The sequence below is a fragment of the Balaenoptera physalus genome (genome assembly GCF_965194825.1).
Source record: "Balaenoptera physalus genome assembly, chromosome: 16".
Lineage (NCBI taxonomy): Eukaryota > Metazoa > Chordata > Mammalia > Artiodactyla > Balaenopteridae > Balaenoptera > Balaenoptera physalus.
Genome location: NC_138898.1, coordinates 69,471,994 through 69,494,852, shown reverse-complemented (window position 1 = coordinate 69,494,852; position 22,859 = coordinate 69,471,994). Strand labels below are relative to the sequence as shown.

General features: G+C 41.7%; 1 protein-coding gene across 4 annotated transcripts in view; it reads right to left on the bottom strand.

Annotated features, from left to right (window-relative positions):
• Window positions 1-22,859, bottom strand: part of VPS35L (VPS35 endosomal protein sorting factor like) — a 119,840-nt gene that overhangs the window by 52,201 nt on the left and 44,780 nt on the right. For all 4 annotated transcript variants that reach the window (XR_014254981.1, XM_082430979.1, XM_082430978.1 and 1 more), the window contains exons 13-20: window positions 20,236-20,313; window positions 19,625-19,747; window positions 10,765-10,811; window positions 9,847-9,958; window positions 9,196-9,312; window positions 6,729-6,782; window positions 3,128-3,208; window positions 179-241 (exon numbers count right to left, since the gene is read on the bottom strand). Coding sequence is in view for 3 of the 4 variants with exons in the window: in XM_082430979.1 (XP_082287105.1) it covers window positions 179-241; window positions 3,128-3,208; window positions 6,729-6,782; window positions 9,196-9,312; window positions 9,847-9,958; window positions 10,765-10,811; window positions 19,625-19,747; window positions 20,236-20,313 (675 nt within the window). In the remaining variant the exon portion in view is untranslated. The remainder of the gene's footprint in view (window positions 1-178; window positions 242-3,127; window positions 3,209-6,728; window positions 6,783-9,195; window positions 9,313-9,846; window positions 9,959-10,764; window positions 10,812-19,624; window positions 19,748-20,235; window positions 20,314-22,859) is intronic.

Genomic DNA, 22,859 nt, shown 5'->3' with positions numbered 1-22,859 from the left:
TTAAGTTGTCATGACATAAATATTTAAATTGTTTAAACCTTACTAGTTTTTTTTAATAAAAAAAGGAACTGTTAAGTATTTCTCTTGGTCTAGGACACCATGAAAAAATTATTGAGACACTAAAGGAACCTCTGAGTCAGATACAAATTTCCAAAGATAGTTAAGGAAAGTTACTTACCACTGAAAAAAGAACAGAGAAATCATGGAAGTGTGCAATTACTTTCTTAATTATTGACTGAAGCTGCAAAACAAAATGAAAAACACATCTTTAATAAAATTTCGAAATTTTTAAAAAGGCATACCCTGCCCATAGTTTACAATCACAGTTACAATAAGGGAAACCTGGATTACACAAGGAACAGGGAATTACTGGGTTAGGTTAAACCTAGTCTCAATCTGAGTTTGCCCATCTTACTCTAGTCTTGGAGAAACAACTTGGCCTCAGTCTCCCCTTCTGTAAAACTGGAGAGCAAAGCAGTATCTCGCTCATTGTGAGGATTAAATGGGATGGTTTGCTTACAGTGTTTAGAGCAATGCCTGCCCTTCAAAGCTCTCTGTTCAAATCAGGTATGAATATTCAAGAGGTGGGCAAACGTTTTCTATACAGGGCCATACAGTCACCACAACTATTCAACTCTGCTGTTGTAGCTGGAAAGCAGTCACTGACAATGTGTAAACAGAGGGGTGTGGCTGGGTTCCGGTAAAATTTTATTCACAACAGGTTGTGGGCTACATGGGCCGTGGTTTACAGATCCCTGATCTAGCCCATGGTGGTCCTGTGTTTTTTGACTACTTCAGTGGAGAGGCACTGGACTGAGTTTGTCAGTGGGGTCAAAGGCCATGGCATTACCCAAGGATGGTGGCACAGTCTGTGAGGTCTGTCCTAGATGGCCAGGTACTGATGTGCACCACCCCTCACCCTGACATGCACAGAGTCCTGTTCATAGTGCCTTGGCACTGGAGAACCAAGGAGGCACTTTCTCTAAATAAAATATAAATCACGGCCAGGAGCGACGACTACCCCCACGTCCTGCCTGCCGACAGCCACACACAATGGGATGTCACTCTAGGCCTTGCTTCAGACATTGCAAGGAAAACCAGCAAAACTACTGCCATTGAGAAGCTACCCAGGACTGAAGCCATGTGGCTGACAGGGTCTTGGTGTTCCGGCTGGGTGTCCAGCCTGAGCCTCTGAGATGGGAGAGCCGAGTTCGGGACATTGGACCACCAGAGACCTCCCGGCTCCATGTAATATCAAATGGCAAAAGCTCTCCCAGAGATCTCCATCTCAATGCTAAGACCCAGCTCCACTCAATGACCAACAAGCTCCAGTGCTGGATACCCTGCGCCAAACAACTAGCAAGACAGGAACACAACCCCACCCATTAGCAGAGAGGCTGCCTAAAATCATAATAAGTTCATAGACACCCCAAAACACACCACCAAATGTGGTCCTGCCCACCAGAAAGACAAGATCCAGCTTCATCCACCAGAACACAGGCACTAGTCCCCTCCACCAGGAAGCCTACACAATCCACTGAACCAACCTTACCCACTGGGGGCAGACACCCAAAACAACGGGAACTACGAACCTGCAGCCTGCGAAAAGGAGAACCCAAACACAGTAAGTTAAGCAAAATGAGAAGACAGAGAAATACGTAGCAGATGTAGGAGCAACATAAAAACCCACCAGACCAAACAAATGAAGAGGAAATAGACAGTCTACCTGAAAAAGAATTCAAAGCAATGATAGTAAAGATGATCCAAAATCTTGGAAACAGAATGGAGAAAATACAAGAAAGGTTTAACAAGGACCTAGAAGAACTAAAGAGCAAACAAACAATGATGAACAACACAATAAATGAAATTAAAAATTCTCTAGAGGGCTTCTGTGGTGGCGCAGTGGTTGAGAATCTGCCTGCCAATGCAGGGGACACGGGTTCGAGCCCTGGTCCGGGAAGATCCCACATGCCGTGGAGCAACTAGGCCCGTGCGCCACAACTACTGAGCCTGTGCTCTAGAGCCTGCGAGCCACAACTACTGGAGCCCACGTGCCACAACTACTGAAGCCCGCACACCTAGAGCCCGTGTTCCACAACAAGAGAAGCCACCGCAATGAGAAGCCCGCGCACCGCAACAAAGAGTAGCCCCCGCTCGCCACAACTAGAGAAAGCCCACGCGCAGCAACGAAGACCCAACACAGCCAAAACTAACTAACTAACTAAATAAATAAATTTATTAGAAAAAAAAGAATATGTAACTAATTTTCTCATACTAAGTGAGCCCAGAAATCACTTGATCATAGGCAATAAATGCCAGAACATCACGTTATTAAATAAAAAATAAAATCTTAATTAGGTCTGAAGTTACTTTATAGTAAGTGATCCTGAGCTGGATTCTGTACTAGAGGGGAAAAAAATCTGCTATGAAGGACATTGAGTCCACTGACAAAACTGGAATACGGACTGTGGAGTAGGTAAAAGTAATATATTAACATTAAATTCCCTGATGTTGATAACTAAACTGTGGTTATAAAGGAGAATGTCCTTGTTCTTAGGAAATACTCACTGAACTCTTCAGAGGCAAAAGTGGCATGATGTATGCAATTTATCCTCAACTGTTTTTTAAAAAATTTACATACGTATGTATGAATATATATGTCTGTGTGTGTGTGTATGTACACACATAATGATAATGATAAAGTAAACGTGGAATCTCTTAACAGCTGGTGAATCTGGGTAAAAAATAATGGGAGTTCTCTGAGCTATTCTTTTAATTTTCCAATAAAGTTTGAATTTATTTCCAAATAAAAAGTTAGCTTAACTGAAAAACATAGGCATCTTACTTACTGGTGCCAAGCAACTGTACAGGGCTTTCCACATCACACCTCACTGAATCCTCACAACCATTCTGAGGAGGACTATTATTATCCCCATTTTACAGGTGAGAAAACTGAGGCACAACAAGACTAAGTAACTGATTAAAGGGCACATGGCTAAGACATAGCAAAGCTAGGATTCAAACCCAGGATTATCTGACTTTACAGCCTGACCCATGCAACATATCTATTTAATTCAACAGAATAAAATTCCTAACGGTGTGGAAATGAGAAATGAAAATCTGTCACCTGAGGGTAGGAGTCTTCAAATGCACGATCTGGAGTCATGTGCTTGATGACATCGGCCAAAACAGTATTCACCTCTCGTTTCTAAGTGGGGAAAAAAAGTCAAACCTGTATTAGACACTGAATGGTAGTCATTGACCTTTATTCTGGTAGAAAGAACTAACATTTTCAGAATATAGCACACACCGTCCAGGAAGTAGTTTCAACTACTCTGCTGAAAATAATGTAAGGGGGGAAATCCCACCCATACCACAGCCCTAAAGATGGCTATGTCTGCACCAAGTCAGGACTAAAACACGGTTCTCAAAGGTTCCTGTCCCAGCTTTCTCTGAGTGCTGGTGAAATCCAACGTGCCACTTTCTGCCTGCCAGTCCCAGGCCCCTCCCCAGGAGCTGCAGAGAGCAGCGAAGCACCGTGGGAAGAGCACAGACTGAACCCTTACAAGCTGGGTGACCCAATGCCCACTTCACTTTTGTCAGCTGTATCAGGGGTCAGCCAACCAGCCCAGCACCTATTTTCATACAGTCCAGGCGCCAAGAATGATTTTTACATTCAAACCAAAAGAATAATAATACTCGGTGACAACGAAAATTATATGAGATTCAAATTTCAGCATGCATAAATAAGGTTTACTAGAACACAGCCATGCTCACTCCTGTATGGTCTACAGCTGCTTTCATGATACAGTGGCAGAGTTGGGCACTTGTAACAGAGATCATATGGTCCACAAAGCCTCAAATACAGAAAAAACTGGACTTCTACAGAAAAAGTGTGCTGACCCCTGGTCTATATAACTGGACTAGTGAAACTTCCTGGCAAGGTCACTATGAAGCTGTGCAGCTTACAGGTAAAGTGCCTGGCACATAGCACGCTATCTAAATAGTTGCCATTATGTACTCTCTCATTTAATGCTCATTAAACTCCCCAGCACGCAGACTTCCCTGGTGGTCCAGTGGTTAAGACTCCACGCTACCAATGCAGAGGGCCTGGGTTCAATCCCTGGTCAGGGAACTAGATCCCGTATGCCACAACTAAGAGCCCACGTGCCGCAACGAAGATCCCTCATGCCGCAACTAAGACCGGGCGCATCCAAATAAATAAATACATACATACATACATAAATAATTAAATATTTTTTAAAAACTCCCCATCATAAATAAATAAATATTAAAAAAAAAAAAAACTCCCCATCATGGGCATCATTATCCCCATGAGAAGTTAAGTGGCTAAGCGGCTTAGCCAGGGTCACAGAGCTACAAAAATCTGACGATGGCACTAAAAGGAACCAAAGCTTCTTGGAGAAAGAGCTGATTCCAAATCTAAGATAAGAAAAATACAAGGGAGGCTGGAGCATCTTATAATAGAAAGCAAGGAAGGCATCAAAGACTACAAAGAATGTGTCAGGACTCAGAAGCCAACCTGAAAAAGCAACCACTGGACAAAAATGGGACAACTGAGCATCAGTAAGAATAATACAATTGCAATGATTGATACATATCAAATATGTTTCAATTAGTGAGTTGCTACAGATACCAACAGCAACTACTACTCACTGGTCACCTTTGGGGATGCTGGGGAATTGACTCTTTACTCTAAAAACCAGTAAGTAACAGGGACAAAAATGAGCATCTTGCCTTTTCTGTACAAACTGTACCTCAGGGTAACCAAATACGTGGAGCGAAGAGGTTCTCTTCAGGCAAGTATTCTAGCTAACAAATAAAGGAGAAATGATAACTCCGAATGTCACCATTTTGCAACCCGTGATAAACCATGAGATGAATGTGCTTCAGTGGCCACTCACGTCACGGAGAGACAACCAGATACCATGAGCCTCCCAGGAGAAGCACCATACCAGCACCCAGGGTGCCAAAAAGTCAGATCTGAAGCTGATGAAGTCTCCTGTCTCCAGAACTAACTGCCGATTTATAGGAAATACTGGAGGCAGAAGAGCATGTTTAATCACCACCACAGGCATACATCTGGCCAATCGAGACTGGGAAACTCTACAGGACAAAGGACCCAATTTCTTCAACAAATAAATAATAGAAAAAAAAAAGGGGAAAGGAACAGGGAGGGAGGGAGAGAAAGAGAGTGGAAGAGAGAGGGAACTTACAGATTAAAAGAACTCTAAAGTTTTTACAACGTATAGACCCTATTTTAATCCTGATTGAACAAATAAACTGTAAAAAACTTATGAGACAATTGGGGAAATCTGAAAATTTATCAATTTTTAATGGTATTAAAACATTATTAATTTTATTAGTTACAATAATGTATTGAGATTTTGTTTCAGAAAAGTGAATTCTATTTTAGAGATATGTGCAGAGATACTGACAGCTGAAACACGGTGATTGAGCTGTGCCTCAAAATAATCCAAGGGTGGGGAGAAAAGGTAAGGACACGAAACAAGACCTGTCATAAGTTGATCATTTCTGGGTGATAAGTACAAGGGAGATCATATGTTTGAAGTTTCCATAATAAAACAAAAATTGGACAAAAGAAAGAAAATTAACAGACCAACATTTACATAATGCTCAAAACGAGGCAAAACCCATTTCTGGAGTTAGACACCAGATGGTGCCTACCTTCAACTTCCAAGGCTGTGACTGGGAGGAGAGTATGGGGGGCTTCAGGGTGGGGTGGGGAGTTATTTCCTATTTCTTGATCTGGACCATGATTACATGGGTGTATTTTGTGAAGATTCATTATACAGCAAACTTACGATACATATGCTTTTCTTCATGTAGGCTAAACTTCGATTTTTTTTAAGTTGATTAAAATAAACACCTGGCAACAGGATTTGAAACCACTTCTACCTGCTTCTAAAGTCTCTGCTCAAAAAAAAAGTCTCTGCTCATTGACAAGACCAGTATTTCCCAAACTGGGGTTCTAGTTTGGGCCTAGGAAAAGAAGTATCTTTGGGGCTTCCCTGGTGGCGCAGTGGTTGAGAGTCTGCCTGCCACTGCAGGGGACACGGGTTCGAGCCCTGGTCTGGGAAGATCCCACATGCCACGGAGCAGCTGGGCCCGTGAGCCGCAATTGCTGAGCCTGCGCGTCTGGAGCCTGTGCTCCGCAACAAGAGAGGCCGCGATAGTGAGAGGCCCGCGCACCTCGATGAAGAGTGGCCCCCGCTTGCCACAACTAGAGAAAGCCCTCGCACAGAAATGAAGACCTAACACAGCCATAAATTAATTAATTAATTAATTTAAAAAAAATTAAAAAAAAAAGAAGTCTCTTTGTTTGCTTAGAAAAAAATTAAATTACATGCAAATCAAATATGTTTGGAAAACGCTGCTGACTAGACTCCCATGGAAAGTCCCAATATACTTTAACAATAAGGATCTATGGTGTATTATGGTGAAAAAACCTGCTTAACTTTGTATAATGCAGCATTTCCCAAACTTACACGTGAGTGTGGAACACTTTTGTTATAGGTCACGTATTAATGCTCCATCACACTATACCATAAAGGATGCAATTTTCATAAATTAAGAATAATTACCATCATAAAATACCTAAATGTCTAAGCTAGACTTATTCACAATTACGAACATGAAAAAAGTATACAGTAATTCTTTCAAAAACAATACCACAGCACACATACCGTGAAATGTTTGCAGGTGTACTCTACCCACACTTCGGCACAATTAATGTAGTCCTACAAAGAAAAAGTAAAAATGTCTTTACAATAAGAATGCCACGATTGACCTTATGGCAAAAGCTCATCGTGTACAAACCCCTTCAAGGGCTTTGAAAACTAAGAGTTGGTAAGTGATGGGGATTTCAAGAGTGGTTCATGTACAGAAAACTCTGGCCCACTGATAGATTTTACCCTGAGAGGTGATGTGAGAAAACATAAGTTGCCTGAAACTAATTAGACTGTCATTCCAGAATTGCTACTTGGGCCAAGACAGAAATCTGGGAAGCTCTGCCATGCCTGGAGAATGGGAAAAACCAAAGGGCAGTGGAGATAACAGTGGGGAGACCTCATCACACCTCAGTGGAGACAATGACCACAGATCTGGCTGAAAATTCAAGTAGTGATTACAATGTGACTTTTGAATGTTCTGAGAAAAAACAGGCCTCCTGCCTTTAAAAACAAACCGTTTGTCCTAGAGAGGGGTGATGTATATAAGTTGTAAAAAGGTTAAGAAAGCACAAAGGTTTTAGGTAAGAAAGGATGTGTTAGATTCAAGTAGGAGAGACAATGAGATGGCTACGGAAATGGCAATGACCAACTTGGTAAGGCTGTCTGCCCCAGAAAATATGCACAGGGGAAAAAACTGTCAAGGAAAAACAGAGTCTGCAAGTATACCTTTTCTGTTCCAACACTTCAAGGAAAAGAAAGAAGAAATGGGGAGGGGAGAAAACGGTTATCTCATTCACACAAGAAAAGCCAGGAACATTCTAAAGTCCAACAGGAATGCTAAGGTGGACTTAACGAGGAGAGTGTGAAGTTAAAGACTGGAGAAAACTGTTATTACGAGCTTTTGATGCAAGGTTGCTTTGAAGCACTGAAGTACAGGCACCAGAGGCCCAGAGGTTTTTGACTTAAATATCCTAAATAAGCTGTTTTCATTAGCCAATCAGAGTTAAGTTAAATAGAGAATTTCAACAGCTAGAGTTTAGTGAGAATTTTGCTGAACTTAAGATAGATATACAATTTTGTAAAAAAGTTTCTAATTTTTCTAAATTATACTGTTCTTAATACACTATCATAAATGTGGTCATTAGCAAGGGGTTTATAACTGGGCTCACTTTAATATTTCCTTCTCAACAAATGATCAAATCAAATGCCACATATTCACTTATTCTCTGTGTTATGGTCTGAATGTTTGTACCCCCCCAAAACGCATATGTTGAAATCCTAGCCCCTGATGTGATGGTATTAGGAGGTGAGGCCTTTGGCAGTGGTTTAGGTCATGAGGGTGGAGCCCCCCTGATTGGAATTAGTGCCCTTATAAAAGGGACCCTAGAGAGGTCTCTTTCCCTCTTTCTGTGACGTGAGGAGGAGAAGCTGGCAGTCTGCAACCTAGAAGAGGGTCCTCACCAGAACCCAACCATGCTGGCCACCTGATCTTGTACTTCCAGCCTCCAGAAATGTGAGAAATGAATTTCTATTGTACATAAGCCACATGATCTATCATATTCTGTTACAACAAACTAAATGAACAAGGACATGCTGCTAGTAGGAGGAACAGTGCAGGGTGTGGTGAAGTTTGGCCACAAAGACAGCCAATAGCATTTCCCTAGTGGCAGCCACATAAACTGCTGGCACGCTGCCTAAAAGGACAGTGAGGCATAAAACCCAAACCTACGACACAATGACCAGCACTACATGCATTACAGCAACTAACATCAGTTGGTCCATCTTCCCAAGACTTCCTGTGTCAGAAGTATGGGGAGAAAGAGGCTTCAGCTGTCCATTCAAGGGAAGGAAACTGGAATTCCCTTTTGCTAATCACTGGCTTGACTACTGATCTTCAATTTAGGAATATCTCAATAAATCGGTTTTTTCAAATCCAAATACAACTTGACCCTTAAAAAACGCAGGGGTTAGGGGCACTGATCCTCCACGCAGTCAAAAATCCGCATATAACGTATAGTCAGCCCTCTGTATCCACGATTCCTCCGTATTTGCGATTCCACTTCTGTGGATTCAACCAACCATGGGTTGTACAGTATTTACTACTGAAAAAAAATTCCATGTGTAAGTGGATCTGTGCAGCTCAAACCCATGCTGTTCAAAGGTCAACTTGCTACAGGCTGCTGTACTTCGAATGCTCTTTGCAAAGCTACAGGTCTTTTAAGGTTTCAAGTATTTATAATTTTACACTTTTGATGCATCTTAAGGCCTCAAGAATAAGACATGATAGGGATACAAAAATCAAAGAAATACATCTTTAAAGCTATAAGTTCTCCATTACAGATGAACAAATAATACAATTAAAAGTAGATTTCTTTAAAAAAAAATAAGGATGTTTAGTTGAAAGAGAAAATTTTTAAAAGAAAGAGTATACTGCATAACTTGGACAAAAAGCAGTCAATACAAGGTCTAAATGGTCACCCACCTGTGGATTCTTCAATTTAGTGATAACTTTCCAAGCTTCATTGAGAATCTGAAGTCGATCACTCTCAGGAGGATCAGCCAAGGCCAAGTTTAACCCCAGTGAGCGAAAAAGAAGATGCTAAGAAATATAGCAAACCATTACGATCCTGGAGATGTACAATCAGTGTAACTTGAGACAATAAAGGAAAAGGCTGTAATAGCTGGCCTGTCTTGAGGTTAATCTTCCAACGACCGTTTTCTGAAGTTCTACCATAGACCTGTGCAAGTTAGACTGAGAATCTCAAAACAGAGAGCTGGCTCTGTGTTGGCTCTGGTCCAATCTGTGGGCCATAATATTCTCCTGGACAAAGCTTTTCATAAATAATGAGTGAAGATATAGTTTTAAGGATGTAAGACCAAAGTTCTTCCTAAATATTTCATAGTGAGCTAATTTGACAGATTTAGGACTCAAGGAGGCCTGACTCACGGCAATTACACGTGTCTCACAACCCCAGTCGCTAACTCATTCTCCATCGTACTCTTCAGAAGCAGAGCCTTCGCTTGTTTTCCTGTTGGCTGGAGCTGCCCCTGACTCCGAACTCTCTCTCCCTGGGGAGCTACTGGGCAAACACTGCCTATTTGTTCTCCGCTAAGCATTAAGTCAAGAGCCTACCTTGGGGAAACCAGACTCATCGCACTCTTTAATCATGCCAATGAAATCCATGGACCTTGTGGCGATGAACTCGGCCCGGAAAGCTGACATTACGGAATTCAACAGCAAGGCACTGAAAGACACACATGCCCCACGTCAGCAGAGCTTCCCCTTAATGAAAGTCGCTTTCATTTTAGGACGTATGTTGTTGGGAAAGATGACTGACAGCCCTTTAATGGTAAGGGTGGAAAAATAAGACGACTGGAGTAAAAAGGCAACCTCTAGAGACTAACTCGGTGTTTTATGCATATTCAGAACTTAATATTCAACTGACTGGAAGAATGGATGGATGGGTGGATGGATGAGTGAATGGGTAGATGGATCAATGGATGGACAGGTAAATAAGAAAGTAATCAAATCCATTTAAACAGAAGAAAACTGAGCCTTCAGTGTACAAATAAAACTAAATATTAAGTAAGAATATTGATCCAAGCTGCAAATATATATCCACATCTCTTATGAAGAGCACTGTTCTAGGACCTAGGGACACAGTGGTGAACAAAACCCACGCCAGGCTGCTCACACATCTGCCACCAAAAGGAGAGCAGAGGAGAAACCTCTTATGCCTGGTAGACAGGAATCGATTTTATCCTGACCTAATCACTTATCACAGCCCCACAGGGAAAGAACTATTATTATACCCATTTTACAGATGAGGAGATGGAGGCACAGAGGGGTCAAAGTAAGTGACCCAAGGTCAGAAAGCTAAGAAAGAGTGGAGCCAAGATCTGAAGCCAGGCAACTGGACTCCAGCATTCCTGACCTCCATGCTATCCTGCTTCTCTGTTGGCCCTCTTGCCCATGCAAGCATGCCAACCTCAAAAAAAAGCAACCAACTCCATTTTCAAACACAGGCTTTATGAATTTCAAAATACTTACTTGTTTCCTAGTTTCTTACATCTCTCCATCATTTCGGTTAGCAGAGCCTAATTAAAAAAATAATAAAAACCATCAAGTTGGAGGATCTAAAGCAACACTTCTCATGAACAGATTTCCAAAGCAATACTCTAAAATAAATACAGCCACATGCCCATTTCTATCTCAGTGCCTGGCAGAGATGGGGAGGATGGAGGAGAAAACAAGCTCACTCTTGTGGCATTTAGTATAATGGATAAGAGCTGGGGCCCTGGCCTCAGGCACAGTTGGGTTCAAATCCAGTCTCACCAACTACTTTTCCTCATCCTTAGGTAGATGATACTGGTGGTACCATCCCACCTACAGATTACTGCAGGATGATGAGAGTGGTACCTCCTATGCTCTAGGGCACCAAGAATGAAAATTGCTTTACTCCTCACCTCCTCTAGACCCCCCTTGTTCCTCCCCATTTCACGAGGTGTCTGTGAAATTCTCAGTAAAACAAATAACAAACACTGGGCCAGTACTTGGTGCTGGCCAGTCACGGTGAGAAGCACATGGCACTCATGATGTCACTTCTCACAACCACCATGAGGCAGGCTCTCTATTCTCCCATTTCACAGATGAGAAACCAAGCCACTGAACAGTGATGTGCTTGGGCCAAGGTGACACGGCTAGTTACGGCGGGCTGGATGTGACCTGGGGAGTCGGGCATCAAGGGCCATGCTCTTCACTATACTTCCTCTCCATGCATTTTGAAGGACATTTTTTTCCCCGAAAGGAAGTAAATGTTTTACTCATTGGGATACTGTTAATGGCTTTAGAGCTATCTTAAGACAACTACGTACCGTTAAAAGAGCTCCTATTTTTTAAAAAAATCAATGGAAGAAGTATCCAATAGGGCAGTGGTTTGGGGAAGGTTTTGAATGGCACAGGCAAGGTCAATCCCAAGACAAAAGAGCTGATAACAGCAGCATCCACACTGAGCACTCACCAGGCACACAGCACTGGGCACTGGGCTAAGCGCTTTACATACCTTTTCCCATGTACTCTTCACAATGGCCTTTGAGGCCCATGTCAATTATCACCACTTTACAGACGAGGAAGCCAAAACTCAGCTAGGTTAAGCCACTTCCTACTAAGGGGTAGAAATGAGATTTGTACCTAAGTCTGGTCCGGAAGGCAAAAGATAAAATGAGTCTTCTTTAGTGAAATTCTACCCTTTCCAGCTGTGTCCCTCTGTATCCTGGGTGTTGCCTGAATAATTAAGGTGATTGTTGCGTGTGGAGATACTGTCAGTACCCCTAACCCCAGAACCCTGATTTTATTCAGATTTCTGTCTCTGCCAACAAAAATCAGGTTGGGTCCTGTTATGGAGTGAATTACATCCTGTCCAAATTCATATGCTGAAGCTCTAACCCCCAGCGTGACTGTGTTTGGAGATGGCGCTTTTAAGGAGTTAATTAATGTTAAGTGAGGTCATAAGAGTGCGGCCCTAATCCAACAGGACTGGTGTCCTTATAAGAAGAGGAAGAGAGACTAGGGACACACATGCACCGATGAGAAGACCAGGAGAGGACACAGTGAGAAGACAGTGGACTGCAAGCCGAGGAGAAAGGCTTCACCAGAAATCAAACCTTGATCTTGAACTTTCCAGCCTCCAAAACTTTGAGAAAATAAATTTCTGTTGTTTAAGCTACCCAGTCTATTATGGAAGCCTGCTAAGGTCTGAATAGCCACCTAATTCCCAAGTTGATGGTGTTAGAAGGTGGAGTCTTTTGGAGGTGATTAGGTCTTAAGGGTGGAGCCCTTATGAATGGAATTAGTACTCTTATAAAAGTGGCCCAAGAAAGCTCCCTTGTCCCTTCTGCCATGTGAAGACACAGCATGAAGACAGCTGTCAATGAACAAGGAAGTAGGCCCTCACCAGACACTGTATCTGCCAGCATCTTGATCCTGGACTTCCCAGCCTCCAGAACCATTAGAAATAAATTTCTGTTGTTTATAAGCCACCCAGTTTGTGGTGTTTTCTTAGAGCAGCCCAAACATACTAAGCAAAGTAATACAGGCCCAAGCCAATCACGGTGGTCCCATTCCCCTTGCCAGTGGTGAGTTCAGACAGGGCACATGACCCATTTCTTGCTACTTAGATGGGGGCTTAGAGGAAAAGTTTCCTTTTTTTTTTGGCCACACTGCACAGCCCGTGGGATCCTAGTTCCTCGACCAGGGATCGAACCCAGGCCCTCAGCAGTGAAAGCGCCGAGTCCCAACCACTGGACCGCCAGGGAATTCCCAAAGTTGTTCTTAAAGAGGAACCGAAGACTCCCCATCTTTCCGCCTTCGGATGCTGCCATGTCTGGACATGATGTGTGGAATGGCTACAGCCACTTGGCTGCTATCTGGGGATGGCAGAGCAGAGAGAAGAACAGAACCTGCCTGGCCCAGAGCCTTCACCTGTTATTCAACAGAACACACTGAATTATTTTTGAAGGGCCAGTTAGGTGTTTGCAGCCAGCATCCCAATTGATGATAAAATTGACAGTGTCACAAATGGCTTCCCTAACCCATTCATGGGGATTTAATATTTGAAAAGTCATTCATGAAGACCAATATCAAAGTGGTTTCTGGGAAGACTGGGAAAGAGATATTCTTATAATGATCACATTGATACTCCTTAACATGCACGAATAATCACTCACTCAACACCTGCCTGTGAAGCAACTTTAATGTACTAGCCACTATTTTAGGCACTGGGAATAGCAGTGAGGAAATCAGACAGAAATCCATGACCTTGGATGCTTATTCTCTCTTTCATACACACACATGCAAGTGCACATGTGCACACACATGCACAAATGAATGAGCTATCTTGGCCCACCACTTCTGAAAAGACGAAATAGGGCAAATGCTAACATATGGACAAAGTGTTCTGGCCATTAAGACAAGACAAATGCTTTAAAAGTTCTCTTTTCACAGGAGATGAATGCATTAAAAATGCATCCGATAATATAACTTAAAAAAAAAAAAGGGCTCATTGTCATTACCCTTAAGTGTCCAGGAGCCAAATGCTATATAGATCCCAGGAAGGTCTGTTAGAGGTTATTAATTTTTTTTTCTGAGAAGTGACAGGATTGATTATCTTTGGCAAGAACAAAATGAACAACAGTTCAAAGCAGACTGAGATCGAGAAAAGCCTACTGGCTGAGATAAACCATTGAAAAACTTGCAGCTCCAAATATATGTTCACAGACACATCAGAACTTGAAGATTCATTAGGCCCCTACATTTCGTTTGTTTATATATTTGTTTTTTATAAAAATTATAAAAATAAGAAATGCTTATGGACAGAAGTTCAAATAATATTGTCATGTATCACGTAAATTATGAGTGCCCTCCCTCCCAGCTCCCACTTCCTAGGGATCACCAGTGTCAACATTTGGTGTTTATCCTTCTAGGCCTTTGTCTATGACCTATGAATACGAAGCTTTTGTTGTAGAAGACTTTTGTTCTGTTTTACAAAAATGGATAGCTTTATACATATTGAGCTACAATTTGCCTTTTTTACTCAAGAATCTAGCATGGGCCTCCCCTCCTCCCATGTTAGTACACACAAATCTACCTCATTCTTTTTAATGCCTGAGGAATCCACATCATGTATGTAACTATTTTTCAAACTGCTCCAAATTGATGAAGTTTTTTAAATGTTTTATTTTTAACCAATTATAGCCTCATGAGAAATTGCAGAAATAGTATAGGTGCTGGGTACCATCACCCAGCTTCCCCCAGTGGTAACACCTTACACAACTATAGTGCATTGTCAAAATCAGGAAACTGACATTGGTATAATATAATTAACTAGATTATTTCACCAGGTTTTTCATGCACCTTTTTTTTTGTGGGGTAAAGGGTATATCTTTGTGATACTTCATTAACATATTTGGATTTGTATAGCCACCATCACATTTAACTACTGGATTTTTAAGGTTATCTCCAGATTAGGGTTATCTACCCACTTCAAAAGTATAGGAAAAGAAAAAAGAAGTTGGGTCAATAACACATTTCTGTTTCCTAAACTGAGATTAACTCATATGCAGCCCAGAGTGCTCAGAAGATATGTCCTTATACTTTTACTAAATAGCCTTCCAATCAGCATTTACAATTATTGCTCCATAAAAAAAGTGAACTAAATGATACACATATCACATTTTCCTTATTTTTCTAGATGAAACAAACATGTAAAATAGCAGGCAAAATCATAAACTAATCTTAAAAGCTAATACCTTTCCTCCAATCCAGAGTTAATGTGGCTCAAGTCTCAAAGAAATAAAATATTTCAGTGTGAATAAAAAGAAATTTTATACCCCAGGTAGTAAAATGAGAAATTTTTAATTTTTCCTATTATTTATCTTTCTCTGGGGATTTTTCCCTAATTCAAAAGAATGAAAATAACACACCTGTATGCTTGAGAGGGATTTATCATTGACCAAGACTAGTCTTAGATTTGCATTACTAGCCTAATCATATATTAGAATGTTTAAAGGGCAACTTAGATTATGACCATCGGAGTAGCAGTCCCATGGGTCAATCTGTTCAAGTCCCACCTTAAAATGTAGCAGTTAACAGGAGATACCTAGAAAGAAAGAGTCTAAAGCAGTCAAGGGAACAAATCTGTTGGTTTCAGTCACTGCCAAAATGGCTACATGACTTCTTTCTAATTGTGTGACTGTAAGAAGTTTGTAAGCCTCAGGTACCTCATCTGTAAAATGGGGATAACAGCAACACCTAGCTTGGGGAAGCTCTGAGAGTGAATTAAGATAGCCCAAGTAAAGTAACTAATACAGGCAGACCTCAGAGATATTGCAGGTTCTGCTCCAGACCGCTGCAATAAAGTGAATATTTCAAAAAAGCAAGTCACACGAATTTTTTGGTTTCTCAGTGCAAATAAAATTTATGTTTACGCTATACTGTAGTCTGTCATATGTGCGATGGCATTATGTCTAAAAAAATGTATGTACCTTAATTTAAAAATATTTTATTGCTAAAAAATGCTAACCATCATCTGAGCCTTCAGTGAGTCGTACTTTTTTTTGCAATAGTAACATCAAAGATCACTGATCACAGGTCACCATAACAAATAATAATGAAAAAGTTAGAAATATTGCCAAGAATTACCAAAATGTGACACAGAGACACAAAGTGAGCAAAATGCTGTTAGAAAAATGGCACCAATAGACTTGCTCGACGCAGGGTTGCCACAAACCTTCAATTTATGAAAATGCACTATTTGCGAAGTGCTCATAAAGCACAGCACAACAAAACGAGGGGTGCCTGTGGGGCGCATGGCAGAGGGAGCCTCAGAAAGAGGTGGTTAAGGGCCCAAAGCCTAGCAGCATCTCTGACCCGTCCCCCTGCTCCATTCTTCACAGCCACCCAGCACGCCTTCTCAACTCCTCCTGAAAGGTCACACGATTTTCCTAACAGTAGGTATTTGTTATAATGTTAAGTGAGGGAAAAACATCATGAAATCATACAGGAAATATTTCTCATCTACAAATCACAATTACAGAGCAAGAATGAAAGTGGAGAGAGAAATATTAAAAAGAAAATGCACCAAAACGTTAACAGTGACCAGTTATTCATGACAGAATTTTAGGTGGCTCCTTTTCTCCTCTTAACCTCTCTGTCTTTTCCAAATTCTTTCCAATGAATATGTACTCTCCCATCCCTTCTGCCTCTTGTTTTTTCCACGGCTACCAAATAGTTCTCCTCTAATCCATCTCATATGCTTCTGCCAGTTTGATCTTCAAGCACCACTTTTTTCAAATTATCCCCCTGATCAAAAATCTTCAAGCGCTGCCTGGTCTCCACGACATGATGTTCAACAGCCTCTGCCTGAGCCACTCCCAGTCAGCCTCGTTCCTCACTCTTCTCCAGTAACGCTTGTCTCCTTATTATGCCTCTTACTTGTCCGTCTATACAGGTCCCGTCCCTCAACCCCTCCTTACGGCCCCTCTGCTCATCTCCTGGCCTTCAAGTCAGTCCAGGCCCCCATCTGCTGTTAAGGTCAAAGACAACAATGGTAACCACCCCCATCTGCCTGCTGCCTACCACGCACCAGCTCTTGGCCATGCGTTTGACGCGCACTATCAGTCATCTCGTAAGAGCCCTTCGAGGAAGGTTCTATTATTGGCCCCATTTTACAGCTGGTAATACTGAAACACAAAGAGGTAAAGCAGCCCAAGGCAACATAGCCACAGTTTGAACCCAGCTCTGCCTGACTACCTGCCCCAGCCTCTACCACTTTCCTCTTCCCTCCTTCAACGGTGACAACCTGCATCACACAGCTTAGCAAGTGATCATGGGATTCCATACCAGACAAGATAAAAAGCTGCTGAAAATGATGAGAAGCTTATCAAGGGATTCGTTTTCATTGCTCAAAAGCAGGTTTTATGAAACGGTTACTTTTTTCTCTGCATAATGTGCCTAAAATTGGGGGCATAAGTGTTTTTTACTTACTCTAATTTTAATTGTATAAGGGGAAAAAATCCTGTCTTTAAATGACAACAAAAAAGCCTTTTTGAATAATCACTCCTTGATTTTTTGGGGGGAAGGGATTTGATATTTCAATTTCGATCTGAAATTTCATATGTCAGATATTTGCAGCTGAAGGCATTTCTCCCTTCTCTCATCTAGATAGTTCTCCCTTCCTCTCTCTCACCTACCTGTCATGTGTATTGCCAGCTGCTGCAGACAAACTCCTATATTCTGGAGGCGTGGCCTCTTACAGACACACACAGCTCCAACTCCCCGGTGGACACATCCCAGCCGCTGTCAAAGAGCTTTTAGGTATCATATTGCCACACACATCTTCACCACCCTCCACACTGACATTAGTTCTTCCACATTTTGAAAATGACTTTTTTTATGAGACACTGCAAGTTCCTTATTTAAACGCCCCAAGAATCAGAGTTTATTATTATTCAGGTGACCTAATTTTTTTAATCACTTCTCCTGGTGCAATAATGATTTCCTAGAGTTTGACTCCCCAGGAAAGCTCTACTCCCAGCTTCTGCCATCCTTTGAGATTACTGGCACTTAAAAGGAAGAATGCCTTATGACATGTCCTTTTTGTTTTTAATCCAATTTTTCTTCTCATTAAAGTAAGGAGAAAAAAATAAGTGTTCTCATTTTCAAATGATTCGGTCTTGCTCATAGGTTTCAGTCATTCAGCTGAATTGGTCAAGTTCATGATACCTCTTCCCAGGAGCCTGGGCCAGCGTGGGGTGGCTGAGACTACACTGAAGATCACAGAGGATGGCCGGCAAGTTTTCCAAGAATGTTCTGTTAAACTTGCTTGATTTAAAATCAATTTACTCAATGGTAAAAAATTCACCTGAAATATGAGATGTCCCTATTTTTCTCCTCATACTTTAGGATTTGGAAAAATTTTAAATATATGCAAGACATTATACTTGCTGAAAAGTTAAAAAACAGGGCAAGAAAAATAAGTTAAGACGATCCAAAATCTTGCCCTCCAGCGATATTTTGTCATATCTCTCTCCCAATTCTCTTGTGCAGATATGAAAATCACGTTTGCAATCCCAATGACACAACAAACATTCAAGCGTTGTGTGTGGGGCTCTCCACTAAGCACTATAAATGGACTGTCTTGTTTGATCCCTGCAGTAGACTTGAAAACAGGAATTATTACTGCTCCCATTTCACAGATAAAGAAGAAAGCTGAGTGATTAGGGACAAGTGACTTGACCTCTGCTTTAGTCCGAAAGCTGTAGGCAACAGAGCTGAGATTCAGATTTAGGCACCCCGACTTCAGGGCCCACACTTGAACACCAGGCCACACTACCACTTAGGACACACACAGTAACAGGTGTAACTTCCTTTTTTCACTTGAGCACCGCTTACATCAGTGTGTACTCCATCGTGGGTCTCCATCACCTTAAATGGCCCCGTAACATTCCACTGAGCACACAGACCATAATTTAACCAATCCCCTTCTGATGGTTGTCTCCACTGTTTCACTAGCGTGAACGCAGCTACACATGTGTATGTGTGTGTGTTTATGCACTCATCAAGTTATTTCTACTGTATATTTTAAAAAGTGGATTGCTTAGTCAAAGTCGTATCTTTTTTTTCTTAACAGCTGTCAATATGTGTTTGCAGATACAGGGAAAAGACAGGTGGATTTGAATTTTGCTTTACTCCAAATATCCTTGTTTTGTAGCAAAGTCTCTTTCCCTCACAAAGAATAAATTCTCAACCATCAACGAGAAGACAACAGAAGCTTCATCTATCACAGTTATTACGACAATCTGAACTGGTGTTCCACTGAAATTGCTTCTCAGTCTTAGGGAAGAAAAAGAGTATTTCTGCTATGATTCTGACTTCACTTTAATCCCTGACAATGCTTCAATTAGACAAAACAGAAAAGAAAAAAGAATTTATAAGAGCAATTACGTATCTGAGTTTCACTTTCCTTCCATAAAATGGAGAAAATATTATCTGCTTTACGACTTTATTAACTTATTATCAACCCAAAAGGAGTGCATGAAGGTTAGTGAAGAGGCAATGAAGCCTGCTGGCCCTGGAGTCGGACTCAATGGGTTTGCATCCAGTCACCGCCACTTTCTAGCTGTGTGACCTTATGTAGGTATTTGGCCTCTCTGGGCCCCCACATCCCCCTCCCAGAGTTGGTAAACAAGGCAAGGCAGGAAAAGTGCTGAGCGCAGAACCAGTCACAACAGTGAGCCGTTATGAAAGGGCCCTGATTATGTCACTGGGCACACAGGTGTAGGGGTTGTTACGACACAGAAGAGAGGAGCCCTCCTTGGTGGTGAGCTTCACACTGAAGCCGCCTGGCAGTTACCTCGGGGGCATGGTAGGAAATGCACTGGAAGATCCAGTCCATGGCAGGCGAGTACAAGGGAAGGTAGGATGGAAGCTCCACTCCCTGGAGCACCAGCTGGTTCTGGACCGTATCGCCGTGAATCTACAGGAGACCAAATAAACACTCAAAAGAAGGGGAAGTCAAATAATAAACGAAGAGCATGGAACTCACAGACTGCGCATTGCTGCAAGCATTTGGACGGCCCCGAGAGAACTAGCCTGGTTTCTCAGGGTTTTTTTAAACTAGAAAAAACACACAAAGTTTCCCATGTCACCAGGCCGAGCTGCTCTGGGAATGTGTGCTGTGCAGAGAAGTAACCTGATAAAAATGGAGCCACCAGATGCTAAGAAGAAAGGCTGATCAACGGGAGATGTTTCCTATTAACACATGCATATTAATCCTCTCTGCTTGTTCAGTACAATCAGCACATTTTAATTGTGTGTTAACAGATTCGAGTGTAATTTTATAGGGTTTACACATTCAAAGAACTTTAAGGCAATCTCGACTTGGAAAACCAACTGGGTTTTATGAATTTGTGATCATGTAGCTATTACATCAATTAGCTGCTCTGATTGAGAGTGTACTCTTACCTGTTTGAATGTGAGGAGGAAGTCAAAGAAGTTCTTATTTAGGCTTTCTTTGAGATGTGGAGCCACTTCCATGCCCACCTATAGCCAATCAAAATGAAATTACCTTGACCATGGAAAAACAGGTTGTAAATAACATATACAGTGTGATGTCATTTTTGTAAATTAAAAATATACATATAGATAGATATAGGCAGAGAGGTCCAGAAAGTTAACTTTTATTCTTTTTGCTTATCTGTTTTCTTATTCAATAAGCATATCTTGCTTTTATAAGAAAAACCACAGAAGCTATTTTTAATGAAAAAAGGGCAACATTTGCAGTAATCATCTTAGCAATTTCCCAAAGGTAATGAAAGTATGACTGAACAGATGATCAAGGGAACAAATCAATACAGCACTAAGGAGAAATGTACTCTCAAGATCGTGTATATGATATTCTCTTCCTCTCTAAAAAATGATAAACACACATGTGGCTGTACTTATTAAATGAAGCAAAAAGATTCTGGTATGTAAGAGAGTCAGCTGGGACTTCACTGTTGCATTGTTAAAATACATGGATTCATTCTTTGCTGGGCAGTCATGGAAGCAGACATAAATTTTGATGTATTTTAAGCAGTTTTTTATTAGACAAGCATGAAGCCCAACAATGCTGTAATCCATTGGTTCCTTCGTTCATTGTTTTAAAAAGATGGTAACATTTTCAGCTGAAAAAATTTGCTAATCATAGAGAAGGTGGCCAGAGCCCTAGGGTTGGATGGAAAACTGAAGGTCTCAGCTATGGCAGGGAGTGCAAGTACTTAAAACAAAACAAAGCATCATAATGTTCCTTAAACTGAGCTCCTCGAATACACCTCAACTCCACACTGTTGCTTTAGCACAAAAACAACTTTGTAAGGGGAGTTGCTTTCTGGGACCTGGTTCCTTCCAAGGGGGACAGATTTCTGTCACTCACCTCCCCCCTACCCAGAGGTCATGAAGATTCATGATAACGAGGATTTTTAGATGTCTGTAAAGAATTCCTTTGAGAATAATTATGCAAGATCCACTGGGGCGGTAAATTCCAAGGGCAGCTCTATGGCTGTTGGGGATGCTTCCAAGGACAGGCACAGAGATTAAAAAAAAAATACTAACAACAAATGTCAGATCCACTTCTACTGTGTTCTGATTCTATTGTCTTTCCTTCCACTAATCATTCTGTAGAAAAGGCAATAATTATCTGTTAGGCGACAGCAAAAAAAAAAAAGCCCAGTGGACAAGCGGTGGAGAGGAACTGAAGTGGCCATGACTTAGGAGGTAATCATACTTTCCTTTAATGAACAGCTTTGAGGTCCCCCCATGCCCTGCCTACTCACTGCCTTTGTGTTTTGTTTATCTCTTCCCATAAAGCGAAATGAGCAGCTTGGAAATCTGCTTGGGTCTAGAAGATTTCTACCTAGAGCAGCAAGGGTAGTTACTCATGATTTCCATGTGCTGTTTCTGCCTGCCTAGCATTCATTCCCTCTGTTTCTGGAATCAGTAAAGTGGATTTGCCTTTGGGGAATCAAACTTCCCTCTAAGACCAGGAGGTCTGTGGCAGAGCCGGACCCAGCCGACCCTGAGCTGCAGGGGTGGGCACATGACCCAGGCTCAATCAATAGGCATATCCCATCCCATGGCCACAGTGACTGGTCTATCTATGGACAAGGGACCCAAGGTGGTGCAGTGAGTTTCTGCCCTGAAACTCTGGCTGGAACTACTGAGGAAAAGGCACTCTTGCCACTGGAGTTCCTAAGTCAAGAGGATGGAAGCCTTTCCACCGTATGGAAAAAGAAAGCCTCAGAGTGAAGTCACACAGAGGAGAGCAGAGCTGAGCAATGAGGGAGGAGACAATTCTTGACATGGTTTGGGGACCCTGGGTCTGCCATGCATGCACTACCCCAGGCTCTTCAGACACAAAGGCCAACAATTTCCCCCCTTTTGCTTCAAAGTACTATGAATTGGGGTTTTGCCACTTGCAATTGAAAGAATCCTTACTAATGCACACTGTCTCCTTCTTTTTATATCAAAAGATTTTCAGTAACTACCCAACCAGGGGAATCAGTGCTCTGCCTAAACTGACACAAATGATTTCAGATACAGCACATCTCACCACCAGCTTTCCTAGGGTGGGTCTGTAATCTCTCCTCATTGCCACTGAGTTTTAAAGTTGCATCTGTCATGCAAAGGCACGTTATACGCAACAAATATCATCTTTCACTAGGTTGTATACCTTACTTCAAACTTTAAAACTGGAACAGGTTTGTAAGTAATGAATATTTCCACCCACTTTCTGATTTCTGTTTAATAACTGTGTGTCATAAGACACACTGAGATTCTAGATCTCTATTATTCTACTATTACTGACGTCAAGGTGAGTTCAAAGAATGTGATGTGTCCTACAAGGGGAAAGGCAGCAGAGCACAAATACACAAGCGATAGTATCCTTACATCCCACCACAGGATCCAGCAGCATTTTGCAAACAATAGGCCCTCAGCAAACCCTGACACGGCTGGAGCGTTCAAGCTCCCGATATTCCAAAGCTGAAGCTCTAGGAAACATATCTGATATTCCTGTATGAAAAATCCATGCCAAGTTTCAAGCAGATGGC